This window comes from Erpetoichthys calabaricus, chromosome 1, assembly GCF_900747795.2.
Source record: "Erpetoichthys calabaricus chromosome 1, fErpCal1.3, whole genome shotgun sequence".
Lineage (NCBI taxonomy): Eukaryota > Metazoa > Chordata > Cladistia > Polypteriformes > Polypteridae > Erpetoichthys > Erpetoichthys calabaricus.
Genome location: NC_041394.2, coordinates 338,669,542 through 338,687,277, shown reverse-complemented (window position 1 = coordinate 338,687,277; position 17,736 = coordinate 338,669,542). Strand labels below are relative to the sequence as shown.

Sequence of the window (17,736 nt, the reverse complement as noted above, 5' to 3'; positions counted from 1 at the left end):
AGATGAAGTTTATGATGTTCTACTTTAATGACAAAATAAACTATGTGATTAAAATGGAAATTTAGAGATTAAAGTTGACATTTCATGCTTTTTTCCCACTGTGTACCTTTTTTTTCTCTGTACCCTAATAAGCTTTCATATGAGACTCAGATGGTGGGCTACAACTCACCTTTTCACGGTGACTTTGATATGTGACAACTTCTTTTTTATTTCGGCACTGTGCAACTTTGTGAACTTGAGCTTTCGAGTTTCTCCGACACGCTATGTCACTCAATCAACTTCCTTTTGTTGTTTATACCACTGTTTAAACCAACAAAAAGTATGTTTTTCTTTGCCTCCACTTGGTATTCGCTGAAATTCTTCGATTTTCCCTCTTGCTTTTGCCATTGTCTTTTCACAGAAGACTGAGCTTATACTGTATATGCACTGTTATACCAGCAGAAGGTGGAGATATGCTCTAGAGAGGAGAGGAATGAAGGTCAGTAGGAACAAGACAGAATACATTTGTGTAAATGAGAGGGAGGTCAATGGAATGGTGAGGATGCAGGGAGTAGAATTGGTGAAGGTGAAGAAGGTTAAGTTCTTGGGATCAACAGTACAGAGTAATAGGGATTGTGGCAAAGTCACAGAGGCGAGATTGCATTAGTTTGGACATTTGCAGAGGAGAGATGCACTCCCGATTTTTTATTGACCACACACACACACACCTATTCAAATACAGGCATCTTTGAAAATATAAGTCATAATTTCATTCTCAGCTGCTGTGTGGAATTCTCTTCATTATTTACCAGTGTCCTGACCGACACTCCGGAGTGAACACTACAAGTCCTGAACTTGTGACAGATACAACCCTTATTTGCTATATGTAACTAAGTTGAGTGGTGATGTTGATGGTAAATGTTCCCTAATGTGTGCGCGTGTTTGCCTTATGATGGACAGGTGCCCTGTCCAGGTGTTGTTCCAGCCCCGAGTCTGATGACTGCTTGAATAAGTTCCAGCTGCCCTAATTAAAATTATGATAATAAATATATGTTCTTCATGCTCTCGAAATTTACAGGGGAAATAATGTCAAACACTCTTTTTCATGTGCAAAAGAAGGAAAGGGGAAACAGCTTCTCTTGCAATTTAAGAAACCTTTTCGATTGTTTTGCACCCGCAACAAAATCTATACGGAAATATTGGGAGCCCATACTGATTTGAGTTAGCGAAAAAAAAAGAAAATCGTAATATAGGGGAGTAAATGGTGTTGAACACGCTGCCTTTCTGTGAACAGTTGGAGGCAGTAAGCGTTAGACGGCAAGGGTACTGAAACAAAGACAGATTTCAAATTGCGCGCCGAGCACTTTGGGTGAGCAATCGAAAGGCGACCTCTAAGTCGAGGCTACAATCGTCAGTGTCTCCGTTTCCTTTTACCCAATCAGAAAAGAGTAAGACGTCAATATAAGGCGCCTCGCGCGTATTTGCTGTATCATTTGTTTAGTTGTGCGCAGCCAGTAGTTTCTTGTAAGTCAGTGAAATGGCAAGAACGAAGCAAACCGCTCGCAAATCCACCGGCGGCAAAGCTCCCCGAAAGCAGCTCGCCACTAAAGCGGCCCGTAAAAGCGCCCCCGCCACCGGTGGGGTGAAGAAGCCTCACCGCTACAGGCCCGGCACTGTAGCTCTGCGAGAGATTCGTCGCTACCAGAAATCCACTGAACTGCTTATCCGCAAGTTGCCTTTCCAGAGGCTGGTAAGGGAGATCGCTCAGGATTTCAAGACCGATCTCCGTTTCCAGAGCTCCGCTGTCATGGCTCTGCAGGAAGCCAGTGAGGCTTACTTGGTCGGCTTGTTCGAAGACACCAACTTGTGCGCTATTCATGCAAAGAGAGTGACTATAATGCCAAAGGATATCCAGTTGGCTCGCCGTATCCGTGGGGAACGCGCTTAAGTCACAGAACTGTTGAGAGAGGGGAAAAAAAAGTTTAAACGGCTCTTTTCAGAGCCACAACAGTCTCTCCTGTAAGAGGTAAAATCCCACTACCTGTACTCGAGGTTAGCTCTGCGTTAGGCCGAGCTAGAAACTGCTTTATGTCAAATTTATATGCGCGGCCAGAATATGCGGAGGCATACCAGTGTGCATTTGTCGCTTTAATGAGTCACTCAATGTGTACACACCGACTAAATGTTCGTGTAAAGAAACTGTAGGGAGAATCGCTGCGGTTGTCCCTACTAGCGATGGGAAGATCGATACTCGAACTGTACTCATTTGGCACCGAGTGCCATTCAAAAATATCTATTTTTCCTGTAAGACACGGTAGCAAGGTTCGTGCAAAAGGCGTAGAATGCATTAACACGCTTTCCGCGCTCACGTACTGCAAGGAGCAGACGCGCTGTGACGCAAGCGCAGGCTGTACGCCAGTGGCAGACCGAGAGCTTGGTTGTATGCTGCTACTTTTTGCAGATGGAAAACCAATACAGCCGCCCGACGCAACATTTGAGAGAAGAATCCGCACTATAGTGGCGAAGCAATCAACCCATTTAAACCGTTCAATACAAAGACGTTTGTAAAACATCAAGGCGATGCAAATCTGAAGCCCGGCGATTTCGCTGCATTCCGTGCCAGATAAGGGAGAGTTTTCAAAGAGGCACAAGACGTTATTTAGGTAACTCTGCCACTAGCAGGATAATGTAGAAGGGAGTTTACTGTCACGGGTTCTGTCCGTTTTGGTTTTCCTGCTAATTTAAACGAAGGAATAAACATAAATAATAAGTAGTCTTAACACTATGCCTAATTTGAAGATGATAACTTTCACTTAAAGTACTTTAAAATCTACTAAACTTGCAAAATATTTGTATTAACATTTACTCAGGCACATATTTTTTCGGAAAGAAAAACTACTTTAATTGCATCAGTAACAGCATGTAGAGTAATAAAATATAATCTTTGCTTAATTTTGTATTGTGCTCCTGATTCCTTCCACGGTTCAAAGACGTGCATTGATGTTAAATTGGCCCCTGGTGCGTGCGTGCACCCTGTCCAGGGATTTTTCCTGCCTGGCACCTGCGGAGGCAAGATAAAGTGTAAAAATGTCAGCATTATTTTTTCTAAATACAAATTTGACAAGGGTCTTCCTTGATAAAACAGAGCAGAATATAATAGGGAATATTTTTTGTAAATGTTAGTGTTCTATGGGGATCAGTTTAAGTACATCCGTGAAGATTAGTACATGTAAAACAGGCAAACAAATAATCTTTATTACATTTGGATGTTCGTGCTTTGCTACCCAGATCCTCCCTGCATGGAGTTTGCACGTTGTCCCTGTGGCTGTGTAAGTTTCCTCCCACAGTCCAAATATACGTAGGCTAGATGAACTGGCAAAGCTAACTTAGCCATAGTGTGTGTTTGCTCGCTCCTGCCTTGTACCATATGACAGCTGGGATAGGCTCCGGCACCCTCCCATAGCCCTGGTAATTTTAATATTTTGTAATTTTATGGTGATCTCTTTATACCATGTTGTGATATCAAGTTAATTTAAACAGACTGGAGCATCAATATTAGCCATTTTAAACACTCATTTGAAAACATTCCTATGCTTTTTCAAAAACAGTGGTGTCGCCCATCCCTAGTCCCTACTAGAAAGGTGAGGGACAGCACCACGAACACCCTACCCCAAAAAATGGGTTAGGAAAGGTCATGGAATGCAGCCCGTGTGCCCTGGGCCACGCGCCTTTATTACCGTCCACAAAAGAGATTTGCCCTTCTCGAAAATATGGGGGCTCTGAAAAGAGCCGTTTTTCTGAACAAATGTCGACACGTACACGATTCACTTCTTTTTCGGCGCCGCCTTCTTTACAGACTTGGGTTTGGCCACCTTAGGCTTGGAAGCTTTGGCTTTCTTTGGACTCTTAGTCGCCTTTTTGGGCTTTGCAGCCGGCTTCACTTTCTTGGGACTCTTGGTGGCTTTCTTGGCTGCAGCGGGCTTCTTTGCCGTCTTTTTGGCTGCTGCGGGTTTCTTCGCTGCAGGCTTCTTTACTTTCTTGGCGGCTGCGGTAGGCTTCTTGGCAGCTGGCTTCTTCTTCGGGGCCGCCTTTTTCTTACTTGCTTTCTCCTTTCCCTCTGCCTGCTTCTTATTGATCTTAAAGGAACCGGAGGCGCCGGTACCTCTGGTCTGCACTAGAGCTCCTTTGCTAACAAGGCTTTTTACGGCCAGTTTCACGCGGGCGTTGTTCTTCTCCACATCGTAGCCACCAGCAGCAAGAGCCTTCTTGAGGCCGGCTAAAGACAATCCGTGGCGCTCCTTTGAAGCCGATACAGCCTTCACGATCAAATCAGACACGCTAGGGCCAGCCTTCTTTGGCTTCGAACTCGTCGCCTTCTTCTTCGGCGCCTTAGCCGGAGCAGCTGGAGCGGTTTCTGCCATTTCAAACAAGACACACTTCAAACCGATAACTCTGCAGGTTTGAATGAGGAGCTGCGGCTCCCTCGCGCGCTCATATTACAGTAGTGCGAACCGTGTAGACTCAACCAGCCCTCTGCTCGGTCTTAAGAGACCTGACAAGTGTGCTTACTGCCTTCACAAAATATTCTGCTTTAATAATACAAGTGGAGGAATCAGTACTGCGAACTCGAGACATGTCGAGTGGCATTCCATCGTGCAAATGATCCCATTCCCATTTGGGGTCAATGCTCAGAGCCAAATTTGGACCTAATCTCCTAGAAGTGTAGAAGTATACCACTCCTCAGTAACACAGTGTAGCAGTGGAGTGCACTAAAGTTTCAGGTGTTTATGTGTAATTTAGGAATAGTCATTTGAATAACGTATGATACTATGCATTGTATCGCTCTTCTGAAGTACAGTAAAAGGGTGAAAAAGAAAGCCGTATGAAAATAACATTTGTTTCATTTGAACACGTGGGGAATCTTGCCTGTGTCTTTGTACAGTATGACTTTGATGTTTGCCTCTAAATCTGCATTCCTGGTCCTAGATATTCTTTCACTCTGTCTGGCAGGCAGGAGTTTGTGAGACACAAGGATTGTGTCTCTAACGTGGATGTAAGCAGCACTGGAGAACCAGAAAGAATGGCCACGTGTCCTTTTCCCTTCTCCCAATGCACCTCATATTATAAATATAATGCTGTGTCATCGGTCCTGATGTAAGGGAAACCGTTTGGAGCTTAACATCAGCAAAACCAAGGAACTGTTTTTGACTTTCAAGACACAAAAGAGCCTCTACGACCCCAGTCACTTTTCAGGGTGCACTGATAGATAGATAGATAGATAGATACTTTATTAATCCCAGGGGGAAATTCACATACTCCAGCAGCAAAAAATATTAAATTAAAGAGTAATAAAAAATGTAGGTAAAAAACAGACAATAACTTGAATAATGTTCAACGTTTACCCCCTCTGGTGGAATTGAAGAGTCGCATAGTTTGGGGGAGGAATGATCTTCTCAGTCTGTCAGTGGAGCAGGACAGTGACAGCAGTCTGTCGCTGAAACTGCTCCTCTGTCTGGAGATGACACTGTTTAATGGATGTAGTGGATTCTCCATAATTGATAGGAGCCTGCTGAGTGCCCGTTGCTCTGCTACGGATGTCAGACCGTCCAGCTCTATGCCAACAATAGAGCCTGCCTTCCTCACCAGTTTTTCCAGGCGTGAGGCATCCTTCTTCTTAATGCTGCCTCCCCAGCACACCACAGCGTAGAAGAGGGCACTGCTACGAGTACTTGGGGCTCCACATTAGTGAGAGGCTGGATTGGTCTCATTACACAGAAGAACTATAACCAAGGAGACTGTGTACCTTTCGGGTGAGCAGTGACACCATGTACAGTACATATTATAAAACTCTGCGATGGGCAGCGTGGTGGCACAATGATATCACTTCTACCTCACAATGAAAAGATCGAGGTTCACGCCCTGCATGAAATTTAGCATCCCGTTATTCAGATAACTATTCCTAAATTACACAATAACACCTGAATTTAGTCTGGCGAAGTAGCGTGCCTTAATTTGCTCTAGGTCGCAGGTGTATATACAGTATATGTTTTTGTCCTGCAATGGACTGGCACCCATTTCCAGGTGTTGTTCTTGTCTTGCGCTCGAAGACAGCTGGAATAAGCTCCAGCTACCCTGCGATCCTGCTCTGAATAAGTGGAATAGAAAAATGGATAGATGGATGAAAAGGTAACTCTGTGATCGCTACTGCACTTTTCTACACTGTGCCGTGTAATATCACTTCAAGAGAAGCCCACCGAATCAATGAGCTGATTCTTAAGGAAAGCTCAATTATGGGACATACTATTAAGCCTTGGGGGCAGTAGAAGAAGTGAGAATGAAGGCAAAACTGATGGCCATTTAGATCAATACTGCCCATCCTTGCTATTACACATAATCGTAATACTTCCAGCCAACAATTCATTCAGCAGAATTTTGTGAAGAAAAGCTACTGGAGACCTTCAGACTTACAGCTTTAGTCTTTTACGATGCCTCACTTTGACTGCTCTTTATTCTTTAGCCAAGTCACGACTTCCCATCTTTTTTGTTATTCTCATGTGTAATGGGGTGGTGGAATGACCTGTTGTCTATTTATCTATTAGCTGTCCACCTGCATTGCTTGAAATATGACTCCTCTATATCACATTGGCGGAGTTTTTGTAGACAATCAAGAAATTTAGGCTTGGAAAGGCCCAGTTTGCATTCTCCTGATCTGCTTGCCAAAGAGCAGCCTGAAGAAACAAAGATTATGACCAGGGTGACTGCAATCCACGATAGAAGGGAGCAGAGGACTTTTTACTTAGCCCTTCAACTTTTAAACAGAAGAAAAATGATCGAAAAATCATTGCCTCAGCAAAACAACAAAAGGTGTCCATTACTGCTTGTCTGAACTTTTAGGCAGCCGTTCGCCCCCAGTGGCTGTCTTCACTGCAGGAGACACAAAAGAGAGAGTTTTCTTTTGTACATCTTTTCAAAGTGGAGAAAAAACCTCCTATTTGACCAAACCTACATTTAATAGCAGTTGTCCAACCAACCTGACCAGCACAATGTTCTGTGGTCACACTGTACATTCGATTATCATCATTTACCAACCACTGAGGCGGCTCTATCTTCACATGTATTAGACCTCTTCGAATGATTAAGTTTCATCCATATGAAGTATTTATGAAAAAAATCTGGAGTGTTCTCTAGCACTCAACTTTCTCGTAAATGTATAGATTATATAACGATATGAATATGTCAATTTGTGAAACACAAGTCCCAATCAAATTTCAAGTGTATTCCATAGTTTTTTTTACCTGATTAGATACATTTCCAATTAGTGTTATTTTGTGTTTGTACCATGTAATTTCTGTGCATTGATAAGTTAAAAATACGTGCAATAGTAAAAAAAACTCTTACTAAATAAGATGAATTAAACATTACCAAATGACATATTATTCTTGGCCTGTCCTTAATTCTTTCAGTCTGTTTATATGAAATATCAGAGCGTGAACATGTATGCAACAGATTAATTTTCTTCTGCCTTTGCGGTGCTGTTTGCTTTTTGACTGTCATGTACAAAGAAAAAAAGTAAACGTAGGTAATAAAAAAAAAAAAAAAAAAACTCCGGCAACCCCCAAAAAAATGGAAAATGATAACCTTTAATGGACATACAGAACCAGTACAAATGAAGAAAATGTCACAAACCCTTTAAAATCACTAAAAGCACAATACCAAAAAAGCATTGAAGAGTGCCAATTCGCCAGTCTTTTGTACAGCACCACACATAAAGCAAGCTGTACATGTGAAGCATTACAGAGAAATTTTCAGTTTGTTCTCTTATTTCTATACCCCAACCCATGAGCAGAACCCATCTTTATTACATCCAAGTGAGAAGATCAAGATAGTCACGAATTATTGTGACCGCAGTAAACCACCATATTGACAAGCATTACTTCAGCCCAGGCTACTGCCATACTCCTGGTGTATCTAAAGCGAAATTAAAAGTCAAGAAATCATACGGATTTTTTTTCCCCAGAAAAAGGCTGGTTACCAAATAGCATGCTGGAAACTGAAACAGTCACGCTTCATACTAACGATTAGAATATTAAGCCCATGTAAAGGTGCAGCTCTCGTTTAGGAGAAAACGTCTCAATAGAAAAGTGCTCTTGTACGAATGGATGGATGGCTCTGAAAAGAGCCGTTGGAACGTAGAAGAGAATCGCCCGAGCGGCTTACTTGCTCTTAACGGGTTTCTCAGTCTTCTTGGGTAAAAGCACAGCCTGAATGTTGGGCAACACGCCACCCTGAGCGATAGTCACACCACCCAACAACTTATTGAGCTCCTCGTCATTACGCACGGCCAACTGAAGATGACGAGGAATAATTCTGGTTTTCTTGTTATCACGGGCTGCATTACCTGCCAACTCAAGAATTTCAGCAGTCAGATATTCGAGCACAGCAGCCAGATAGACGGGTGCACCAGCGCCCACACGTTCGGCATAGTTGCCTTTTCTCAGAAGCCTGTGAACACGACCGACGGGGAACTGCAAACCGGCCCGTGAAGAGCGGGTTTTAGCTTTAGCACGAGCCTTACCACCGGTCTTCCCTCTTCCAGACATCGCAATATAACACTACAACTACGTACTGTAGAATGCTGTAAGAGGCGTCTGTTGCGCTTTTATAAAGGCGTTCATGGGGCGCGACGTGCGGAATCAACTCGACTGCTTGATTTGCATGTTTTCATTACGTCACTAAGTGGTGGCAAATCCAAGGCTCGGCCTCCGCAACACTTCAAATTGAAAAATAAAGCTCCGAACAAATGTACAACGTGTTTTTCTTTTATCCTGTACACTGGAAATATACATCCAAATATTATTTATATTTTAAATATCACGCCTCTTTCTTGGATTGCATTGCGCTGTCTTGGCTCTTTATTTATTATATATTGTTGAAAGCATTGCACAGGGCAAAAAGACCGATTCTTTCAGCACGAAGGGCATATATACCACAGGCTTTATTCTTCATACTATCTTGTAACCCCCTGAGAACGATGTTCATGATCTCTCACTCATTGTAGAATTAGCAATACATAGAAAGCTATCGTCTCATTTACAAAGAACACGAATGGGTAAATTCTTAAACAAAAATAAATCACTGCAATCCCTTCCTCATACGGATTACTAAAATATTGCCCACTTTTTCCTCCATCCTTGCCTTTGGGGAATTGATAACACGTATCTGACACGCGTGGACACTGTTATTTAAACAGATAACAATACTGGAAGCTATTAGGAGAGAAACAAATAACTTGAAATATCCTTTTGAAAACAGAACCCTAAAGCAAAATTGTGCGCGCGAGTTTTGTCCCATTCAAATGCAACGGTCGAGTGTAAAAGGGGGGAAACGACTGCTCGCTTATGGTTGGTGGCGACGAGCAGCGTTTCTAATTTGCATGACTGGCTATTAAAAAGGAGAAGCCGAGACAGTTGCGACATTCTGATTTCCCTCTGTGAAATCTGCAACGATGCCTGAGCCGAAAGCTGCCCCTGCGCCCAAAAAGGGCTCGAAAAAGGCTGTCTCTAAGAGTCAGGCTAAGGGTGGGAAGAAACGCAGAAAGTCCAGGAAGGAGAGTTACTCCATCTACGTGTACAAAGTGATGAAGCAAGTACACCCCGATACTGGTATTTCTTCTAAGGCGATGGGTATCATGAACTCATTTGTGAATGACATCTTTGAGCGCATCGCCGGTGAGGCTTCTCGTTTAGCGCACTACAACAAGCGCTCGACAATTTCATCAAGAGAGATCCAGACTGCTGTGAGATTGCTGCTGCCAGGTGAGCTTGCTAAGCATGCCGTGTCCGAGGGCACCAAGGCAGTCACCAAGTACACCAGTTCCAAATAAACTGCAGAAGTCCTGCATGAAACCAACGGCTCTTTTCAGAGCCACTCATTTTATCGATGAAAGCGCTCCACTCCTGATATTGTAGCCATTTTATTGTATGTATATCTGCCTGCGGCTGTTCAAGTTGCTGGGTGCGATACTTTTTTTTTTGGCCGACCTTTCTCCAAGACTTGTGAAACAAGATTACATTGGTTACATTTCTTCTGGTTTCCAAAGCGGAGTTACAGGTGACTTAGTAGCACCGTATCGGGTTTTGATGTCCAATGTCATTCCCACTAACCGGGTCCCCGTGCTCCATGCAGTGAATGCACGACGCGGCAACTTCAAGCCCCCCTGATTAACTGCTGCTAGAAAGGTGCTCATATGCAAGAATCTTTCGACTTTACGTACCATATCTCAAAGTCGCACAATCTCAATAGGCTTTAACAGGCCCAGTTTGCGACCGCAACGCAGCCTAGACTTCCCACTAAGAGATGGGGAACTTGCGCCAACCAGAAAGTAAATGTAACCTGGTAATTTTGCTTTAATTATGAACTTCCCCAAAATTCTTGTAAATAGTAGGACGTTACTTCACAATCGGTATACAGCAACCTATACAACCAGAAAGCACGGTGGGTGGGGGTTTTCAGCTCTCCCTGGTTATTGATTACAAAGTTTTAATTGGGGGAGAAGCCGTTTGTGACGCCCGGATTTTGGAAAGGAAAATAACTTGTATAAATGAGTCGATTGCAGGAAGCAAAAGTAAACCTTAGAGAGCTGGCTAGTCTAACATAGCAACCTCAGAAATACAAAATTAATGAAAAGCGTAGTGCAAGAACAAACAGCTCTCTGTTTAGCGATTGTATAAAAACAAAAACAAAGCCAGAACTAATACATGGACAAAATGAAAGCTCTCCAAAAAGAAATTGTGGATGGCTCTGAAAAGAGCCTTTTTAGATGAACAATCTCATTGACAGCTTAACCACCGAAGCCATATAGTGTACGGCCTTGTCTTTTCAAGGCATACACCACGTCCATGGCAGTCACGGTTTTCCTCTTAGCGTGCTCCGTGTATGTGACGGCGTCCCGGATAACATTCTCTAGGAAAACCTTGAGCACACCCCGAGTCTCTTCATATATCAAACCAGATATACGCTTTACACCACCTCGACGAGCCAGACGTCGGATAGCAGGCTTAGTAATACCTTGGATGTTATCTCTCAACACCTTACGGTGACGTTTTGCACCTCCTTTACCGAGCCCCTTGCCTCCTTTGCCACGTCCAGACATGATTGCTTCTTTTCGTTTTTAAAAAGTGATCTAACGAAAAGCGACAGCTTGGTGGCTTAATACAAAGAGAAAGACGACCTGTTAGAGCTCAGTACAGGAAATTTCTGCGCGGGGTTTTAGGAAATCGCGTCTTCAGTTTCCGAGCACCATGAAAAATGAATGTATCACGTGGAATCTAAAATCAACGGAAAATCCTGGAAGGCGCCACATACATTTCACACGGATTGTTTTTCGAATCTTATCCTTTTATCCCTTTGTTTATTCTTCATTGCCTTAATGAATGGTAACTCGAACCTTGCAGTAGTTTGGACAAACCGTGCAATCGTTTGGCCTTAGACTTCAGCGCATAAAATGAACAAATAATAAACGTCTTTAGTAACAATAGTGGCAATTTCACTCAAATTTTATCATACAAAAATAAACTGCAGTTATTCATCCACCCATTTTACTAACCTGCTTATACAGAAATACTTCTGTGTTCATTTTCATTCACAATACAATTAAATCTTGTTGATGATGCTGAAATTGGAGCATTTCATTATATATATAATATTAAAAAACAGTTTTTTAATCAGAGTATAGCATCAAGTCAATTGATATTGATCTGGTCAGTTAAGTAGCAGAGGGGCTTGTTCATCAGTTTCAGCTGCTTTGGCGTTAATGAAATTAACAACAGGTGCACTAGAGGGGCAACAAGAAGATGACCCCCAAAACAGGAATGGTTTGAAAGGTGGAGGCCACTGACATTTTTCCCCTATCATCTGTTTTTTCACTCGTTTTGCATTTGACTACGGTCAGTGTCACTATTGGTAGCATGAGGCGGGGGATACCTGGACACTAAAGAGCTGGCACAGGCAGTCCAACTTTTCCAGGATGGCAGGCACATCAATACGTGCCTTTGCCAGAAGGTTTGCTGTGTCTCACAGCACCGTCTCATGGGCATGGAGGAGATTCCAGTTACTCTATGGACAGGGCCCCTCGTAGAAGGTCCTTAACCCATCAGCAGGACTGACTGGTATGTGCTCCTTTGGTTAAGGAGGAACAGAATGAGCACTGCCAAAGCCCTACAAAATGACCTCCAGCAGGCCACTGGTGTGAATGTCTCTGACCAAACAATCAGAAATGGATTTCATGATGGTGGCCTGAGGGCCACGACGTCCTCTAGTGGGCTCTATGCTCACTGCCTGGCACCATGGAGCTCGATTGCCATTTGCCATAGAATGCCAGAATTGGCAGGAACACCACTGGTGCCCTGTGCTTTTCACAGATGAGCGCAGGTTCACTCTGAGCACATGTGACAGACATGAAATGGTCTGGAAAAGCCGTGGAGAATGTTATGCTGCCTGTAACATCATTCAGCATGACTGGTTTGGTGGTGGGTCAGTGTGATGGTCTGAGAGGCATATCCATGGAGAGACGTACAGACCTCTACTGGCTAGACAACGGCACCTTGACTGCCATTAGGTATTGGGATAAAATCATTGGACCCACTGTCAGTCCCTATACTGGTGCAGTGGGTCCTGGGTTCCTCCTGGTGCACAACAATGCCTGGCCTCATGTGGCAAGAGTATGAAGGCAGCTCCTGGAGAATGAAGGAATTGATACCATTCACTGGCGTCCATGCTCACTCGCCTGACTTCAATCCAATAGAACACCTCTGGGTGTGACATTATGTTTCAGTCCATCCGGCGCTGTCAGGTCGCAACTCACACTGTCCAGGAGCTCAGTGATGCCCTGGTCCAGATCTTGGAGGACATACCCCAGAGGTACTCAACTTGAGGTAGTAACTCACCTCCCATTTCAGTTCAAATGCTGGCAGTCTGCCGATCAGTGACACACTTCAATGTCCACAACACTGCTTGCAGTCATCATGTCACTTACTGAGACCCTGGTCTGTCTGACCATCTGTGTATTTACAGACACAGTTAGCATATCATGGGTCTCATTGCAGAATGACATGGGGTGGGGGGGTGGGGGTTAAACAGACAGACATCATGGACATTTCAATGGCAAACTGGTGGAATTTACCTGAGACAGAGGTAACAAGGGACTGAATGCTAAATTTGACGTGAGGGAGAGAATGATCACAATGCTCATAGCTTAAAGTGACAATTTCAGTGTGTGACTTTGACTGTCCTGACTTCACTAAATGTTCCTTTCTGGTCAGTCGTTGTCCTTACACAGGTGGAAGTCACTCCACTTGTTGTTCTTTTGACAGTCCAGTCAAATTCCTTCTGATATGTCTGACCAACAATCAACATGTAGACATGATAAAGAGGAATGGATTAAAATAGAAAAGTGCATTTATGGAGTAGAAAACACAAATCTGCTAAGCTGAGCATGAGTGACTCATGTGTCTTGTCTTTACAACCCATTATATCTTCTTCAAATGCATCTCACTATGTAGGAATCTTTGGATGCTTCAATCTGTTTTTTTTTCCTGCTATTGTTGTTTTACTTTGATTTTTATTTTATTCACATGTTTTTTATGTTGTGGTCAATGCTTAACTATGGATGGATGTCACAGTCAGCACAGTCAATGAGGACTCAGCCACTTGGTCAAAACCAGCATAAAATTTGTTTGGCTTGCTCTGTGGTATCTCCTTCTATCAGTCTGTCCCTTCTCATTTCCTCACTTGTTTCTCTTTATCTCTACAACCCATTTAATTGTAGTCTCGCCTCCACATGTTTCTCAGCTCTCTCCTTGGTACTCTCTTCTGAACACTCAAGGCTGACTTTGTATTTCTGGACAACAATAAGATGGGAGATTCAGGAGTGGCTCATCTGTGTGAGGGATTAAGGAGTCCAAATTGTAAATTAGAGACATTATGGTGAATAAACATGGTGAGGGTGTGTGAGGTCATGAATTTACATATAATGTCTTAATGGATGGACTGTCCGCACGATACCACGGGACCTGAATGAAGAAGGACAGGCAGTAGTTGGAAAAGGACAAAGTATTTGACAAATGGAGCTGGATAGAGGTGACGCAATGAGAGGACAACTAAAATACTAAGAGATGACATGAGGTGAGGGAGAAGAGAAAAGAGGAGATGTGTGAGGACAGAGAGAAAACAAAAGGAGAAAAGGAGGACATTAGCTGTAGAGATGACAATCCAGCCATATAAAAAGGCATGCAGTATGGAGAGGAGGAGAAAATGGAATGACCAGTGAGAGGTCTAGAGTAATTTCCAGCAAACAATAAAGAGAAAAGCAGATATCAATTAACAGGGAGGTAAGATAACAGAAAGAAATAAGATGTACAGTGAAGAGATTAAAGTGGGAATGAAACATTCAATTTTTTTCTCCCAATTATGCAAAAACACTTAAACTGATTTCTTCAAATTTTGCATGTACTGTACATTGTTTTTCATCCAACTTAAATATAAGCAATATGGCATATCTGACCGAAGTATTGTGAGCATTCAAAAACTAGTGCCAACATGGGGACTACAATTCTTATGAGACAGCAAGAATGTGCTGAGGATGATATGAGGGCATTGTTAGCAGAGCTCAAAACGTTTTGTAGTGGCCAAAGCATGACCTTATCTAAGACCGCAGGTGAGGCATTTTCTTCTGAAATGACAATTTCAATGTCTTGTTAATTTACAGCTTTTTGTCAAAGAACAGCAGTGGACCTACATTTTTTGGGCCATGAAGCTTGAACTGTTATGGGGGCCCATTCGCAGACAGCAATGAGTTCTTGGTAACCACCACTATCTTCTTAATGGGGTTGTTACACGACAAATCACCACAAATGTTTTGAAAAATGTAACCACTACATCTCAGATTTTGACCTATACTGTAGGTAATATTGTTATTATTTATTGAGATCATATTATATGTCTACCATATTTTAAGGTTTTATAATTAATAATTAATTCATACATAACAGTTTCTTACATTCAGAACAGCACGGGACATCTGAAAAACAGAGAATTTTCATTGTATTGTACTGAACATTTTTGTAGTTGAATTAAGATTATTTTCCACCTTGGGAATTAGAATTTTATGTGAATTAATGTTTATTTTAATCCATTTATGCATTATCTCTTTTAATTGCCAGTAGCTTTGTATTATTATTATGCGCACTATTTATAAGCAATCACAGATCTGTATGCTGAAAAGGTATCACATCTGTACGTTTCTTAAAAAAAAACAAAAACATATTTGATATTTATTTATTGTGGCTCCAACCATCATTGCTTCTTGCAGCTATTAATACTACACAAGTAAATTAGGAATAGGGTATACATATGCTGACATGTCTAACAATTGTAACAAATCAAATGTTAAGAAAACCGTTACAACTGATTTTAACATCAAAAGATAGAGGATCAGTTTCAGTCTGCTGTCAGCTCAGGATGATCCCGTCTGGCTTTGTCTGTATTTATGTTAACAAGACTAACAATCTCATTTACCACTGTGTCAGATTGCTTCGGAGCTGCAGACTAAGACAAAGGCTAAATGTTACAGGGTGCTTGTTGGATTAGAAAAGGAGAACAAAGTTGAGTTCTGACTTCAACCACCTCATAAGCAGGTTTGACGGACTTAGCATGGTAGGTAATGTTATAAAATGTATTCCACACAGATCAGGCAGACTGTCACAGACATGAAAAAGTACCTATAGTGCCATTGAAAAAATGTGGAAACAATATTGTTAAAAAGTATGTGCATCAAATCGGTATGTTTGTGGTACCAAATGCTAATCCTCAATCAGGCAGATGAAACAGACCAGAGTATCAGCAAAATGGCTTAACTGCTGAACATATTCAAAGATGGATTTTTTCGAATGGCCTTATAAAGCTGAATATTTATTTATTTGCATGTGTTTTGTTTCTGAAACACAACAAATACAATAAATAACTGTCAAAAAAGGAAATACCTACAGAATACTACATAAAGGAAATACCCAAAAAGGTCAGTAGATGGCGGAAAAAATGACAGTACGCTATGGCCGGCCGTCCTTGGCAAAGACTGAATAAAAAACAATTACTAAATGCGTTAAAACTATACAGACAGAGTGTACAAAGTCACTACTTAAACAGCAATTACCATGTCTGTTTTCCATATACATGAAAAAAGAAACAACATTTCTTAAAGTACTTTACATAGTTTTAAACATTAAACTAAGCACACTTTGACATAAAGGATTGTCTGAAACATGTTGATAATCATTACACTTTATAGTATCAGGTCAGGTCAGGTCAGGTTGGGGAGCATGCACTGGTATAGCATGTTGTGGTATCCACCTCATGACAAAACAGCTTGGGATCCTGGTTGGAAACCCTCCAAGCAGACACACTGTCCAGTCCCACTCTGTCTGACACAGCCAGGTGTTACGTGGGCATCACCTGGGCCTAGTCCACCCACTTGGATCCTTAATATTGAGGATCCTGTGAGCCAGATCACCCTCGGGGAATCACGTCACATGGCCATATTACCGTAACTAACAATCCCTCACAATGTAGGTAATGTGCCACATTTAGGACTCTGTGAGTAACCGTGCATTCAACACAAAGTCAAACCAGCGGTATCTAAGGATTCTCCAAAAAGACACAGTACCGAAGGAGTTCAGTCTTTGTCTGAGGTCACTGAATAGCATCCATGTCTTACAACCATATATCAATTGAGGAAGCAGACACTTGGACCTTTGTCCTTTTGCATAGATATTGGGAGTGCCCCACACCCCTTTCGGGCGACCTCATGACCCTCCATGCTCTCCCAATTCCTCTACTGACTTCATAGGAAGAATCACCAGAAACATTAATGTCATTGCTGAGTAAGCAAGCAAGCCTCTTGACAAGGTTGACACTCTCTCCGCATACACACATACTGTTGAAGGCTGTGCCTAAGAGGTCATTAAAGGCCTGGATCTTGGCTTTTATCCAAGACACTCACAAGCCCAGACACTCAGACTTCTTGCTCAGTCTCACAAGAGCCCAGATCAGAGCCTCCATTGACACCGTGAAGATCATAGCATCATCAGCAAAGTCAAGATCAGTAAATCTTTCTTCACCAACAGATACCACACAGTGGCTGGACCCGACAACCTTGCCCAACACCCAGTCCGTGCAAGCATTGAACAGAGTAGGAACAAGATCACACCCCTGACAAACCCCAGAATCAAGTGGGAAAAATGCAGAGGTTCTGCTTTCACTCTGAACAGCACTCACAGTACCACTGTATAGGCTGGCCATGATATCCAGCAACCTTGAGGGGATCCGGTGAAATCTCATAGTGTCCCACAGGGCCACTAAGTTGAATGCTTTACAAAAATCGACAAAGGCTGCAAAGAAACTCTCCCTATATTTGAGTTAGCGTTCCATGAGAACCCTCAGTGCCAGAATGTGGTCGATGGTAGACATTTTAGGCATAAAAACAGACTGCTCCGGTCGCTGGTAGGTGAGCAAGTGACCACGGATCATATAGAGGAGGCCCTTACACGGCACCAAGAGCAGTGTTATTCCCCTGTAGTTGATGCAATCTAGGCGATCACCCTTCCTGTTCCAGATAGAGACAAGAAATTCTGTTTTCCAGTCAGCTGAGATGACAGCAGTCTCCCAAATGGAAGCAAAGATTGCTTGCAATACCAGGAGGAGAGC

General features: G+C 42.6%; 5 protein-coding genes across 5 annotated transcripts; 2 read left to right on the top strand and 3 right to left on the bottom strand.

The window, feature by feature from the left end:
• Positions 1 to 1,462: 1,462 nt before the first annotated feature.
• LOC114667611 (histone H3) lies at positions 1,463 to 1,961 on the top strand. The gene has a single exon (XM_028823016.2). It carries the CDS (start codon positions 1,517 to 1,519, stop codon positions 1,925 to 1,927), a length of 411 nt encoding a protein of 136 aa, XP_028678849.2. The 5' UTR covers positions 1,463 to 1,516; the 3' UTR covers positions 1,928 to 1,961.
• A 1,791-nt stretch (positions 1,962 to 3,752) lies between these two features.
• LOC114667885 (histone H1-like) lies at positions 3,753 to 4,456 on the bottom strand. Its single transcript, XM_028823401.2, has one exon. It carries the CDS (start codon positions 4,398 to 4,400, stop codon positions 3,804 to 3,806), a length of 597 nt encoding a protein of 198 aa, XP_028679234.2. The 5' UTR covers positions 4,401 to 4,456; the 3' UTR covers positions 3,753 to 3,803.
• Positions 4,457 to 8,142: 3,686 nt separating this feature from the next.
• Positions 8,143 to 8,622, bottom strand: LOC114667962 (histone H2A-like). The gene has a single exon (XM_028823520.2). The coding sequence runs from the start codon at positions 8,577 to 8,579 to the stop codon at positions 8,193 to 8,195; it is 387 nt and encodes a 128-aa protein (XP_028679353.1). The 5' UTR covers positions 8,580 to 8,622; the 3' UTR covers positions 8,143 to 8,192.
• Positions 8,623 to 9,448: 826 nt separating this feature from the next.
• On the top strand, positions 9,449 to 9,907 carry LOC114668025 (histone H2B 5-like). Its single transcript, XM_028823614.2, has one exon. It carries the CDS (start codon positions 9,485 to 9,487, stop codon positions 9,860 to 9,862), a length of 378 nt encoding a protein of 125 aa, XP_028679447.2. The 5' UTR covers positions 9,449 to 9,484; the 3' UTR covers positions 9,863 to 9,907.
• Positions 9,908 to 10,789: 882 nt separating this feature from the next.
• LOC114668073 (histone H4) lies at positions 10,790 to 11,157 on the bottom strand. The gene has a single exon (XM_028823697.2). It carries the CDS (start codon positions 11,129 to 11,131, stop codon positions 10,820 to 10,822), a length of 312 nt encoding a protein of 103 aa, XP_028679530.1. The 5' UTR covers positions 11,132 to 11,157; the 3' UTR covers positions 10,790 to 10,819.
• Positions 11,158 to 17,736: the final 6,579 nt, after the last annotated feature.

Coding starts and splice junctions, on each gene's coding strand:
- LOC114668025 (XM_028823614.2), top strand. CDS start 9,485: ATGCCTGAGCCGAAAGCTGCCCCTGCGCCCAAAAAGGGCTCGAAAAAG.
- LOC114667962 (XM_028823520.2), bottom strand. CDS start 8,579: ATGTCTGGAAGAGGGAAGACCGGTGGTAAGGCTCGTGCTAAAGCTAAA.
- LOC114667885 (XM_028823401.2), bottom strand. CDS start 4,400: ATGGCAGAAACCGCTCCAGCTGCTCCGGCTAAGGCGCCGAAGAAGAAG.
- LOC114667611 (XM_028823016.2), top strand. CDS start 1,517: ATGGCAAGAACGAAGCAAACCGCTCGCAAATCCACCGGCGGCAAAGCT.
- LOC114668073 (XM_028823697.2), bottom strand. CDS start 11,131: ATGTCTGGACGTGGCAAAGGAGGCAAGGGGCTCGGTAAAGGAGGTGCA.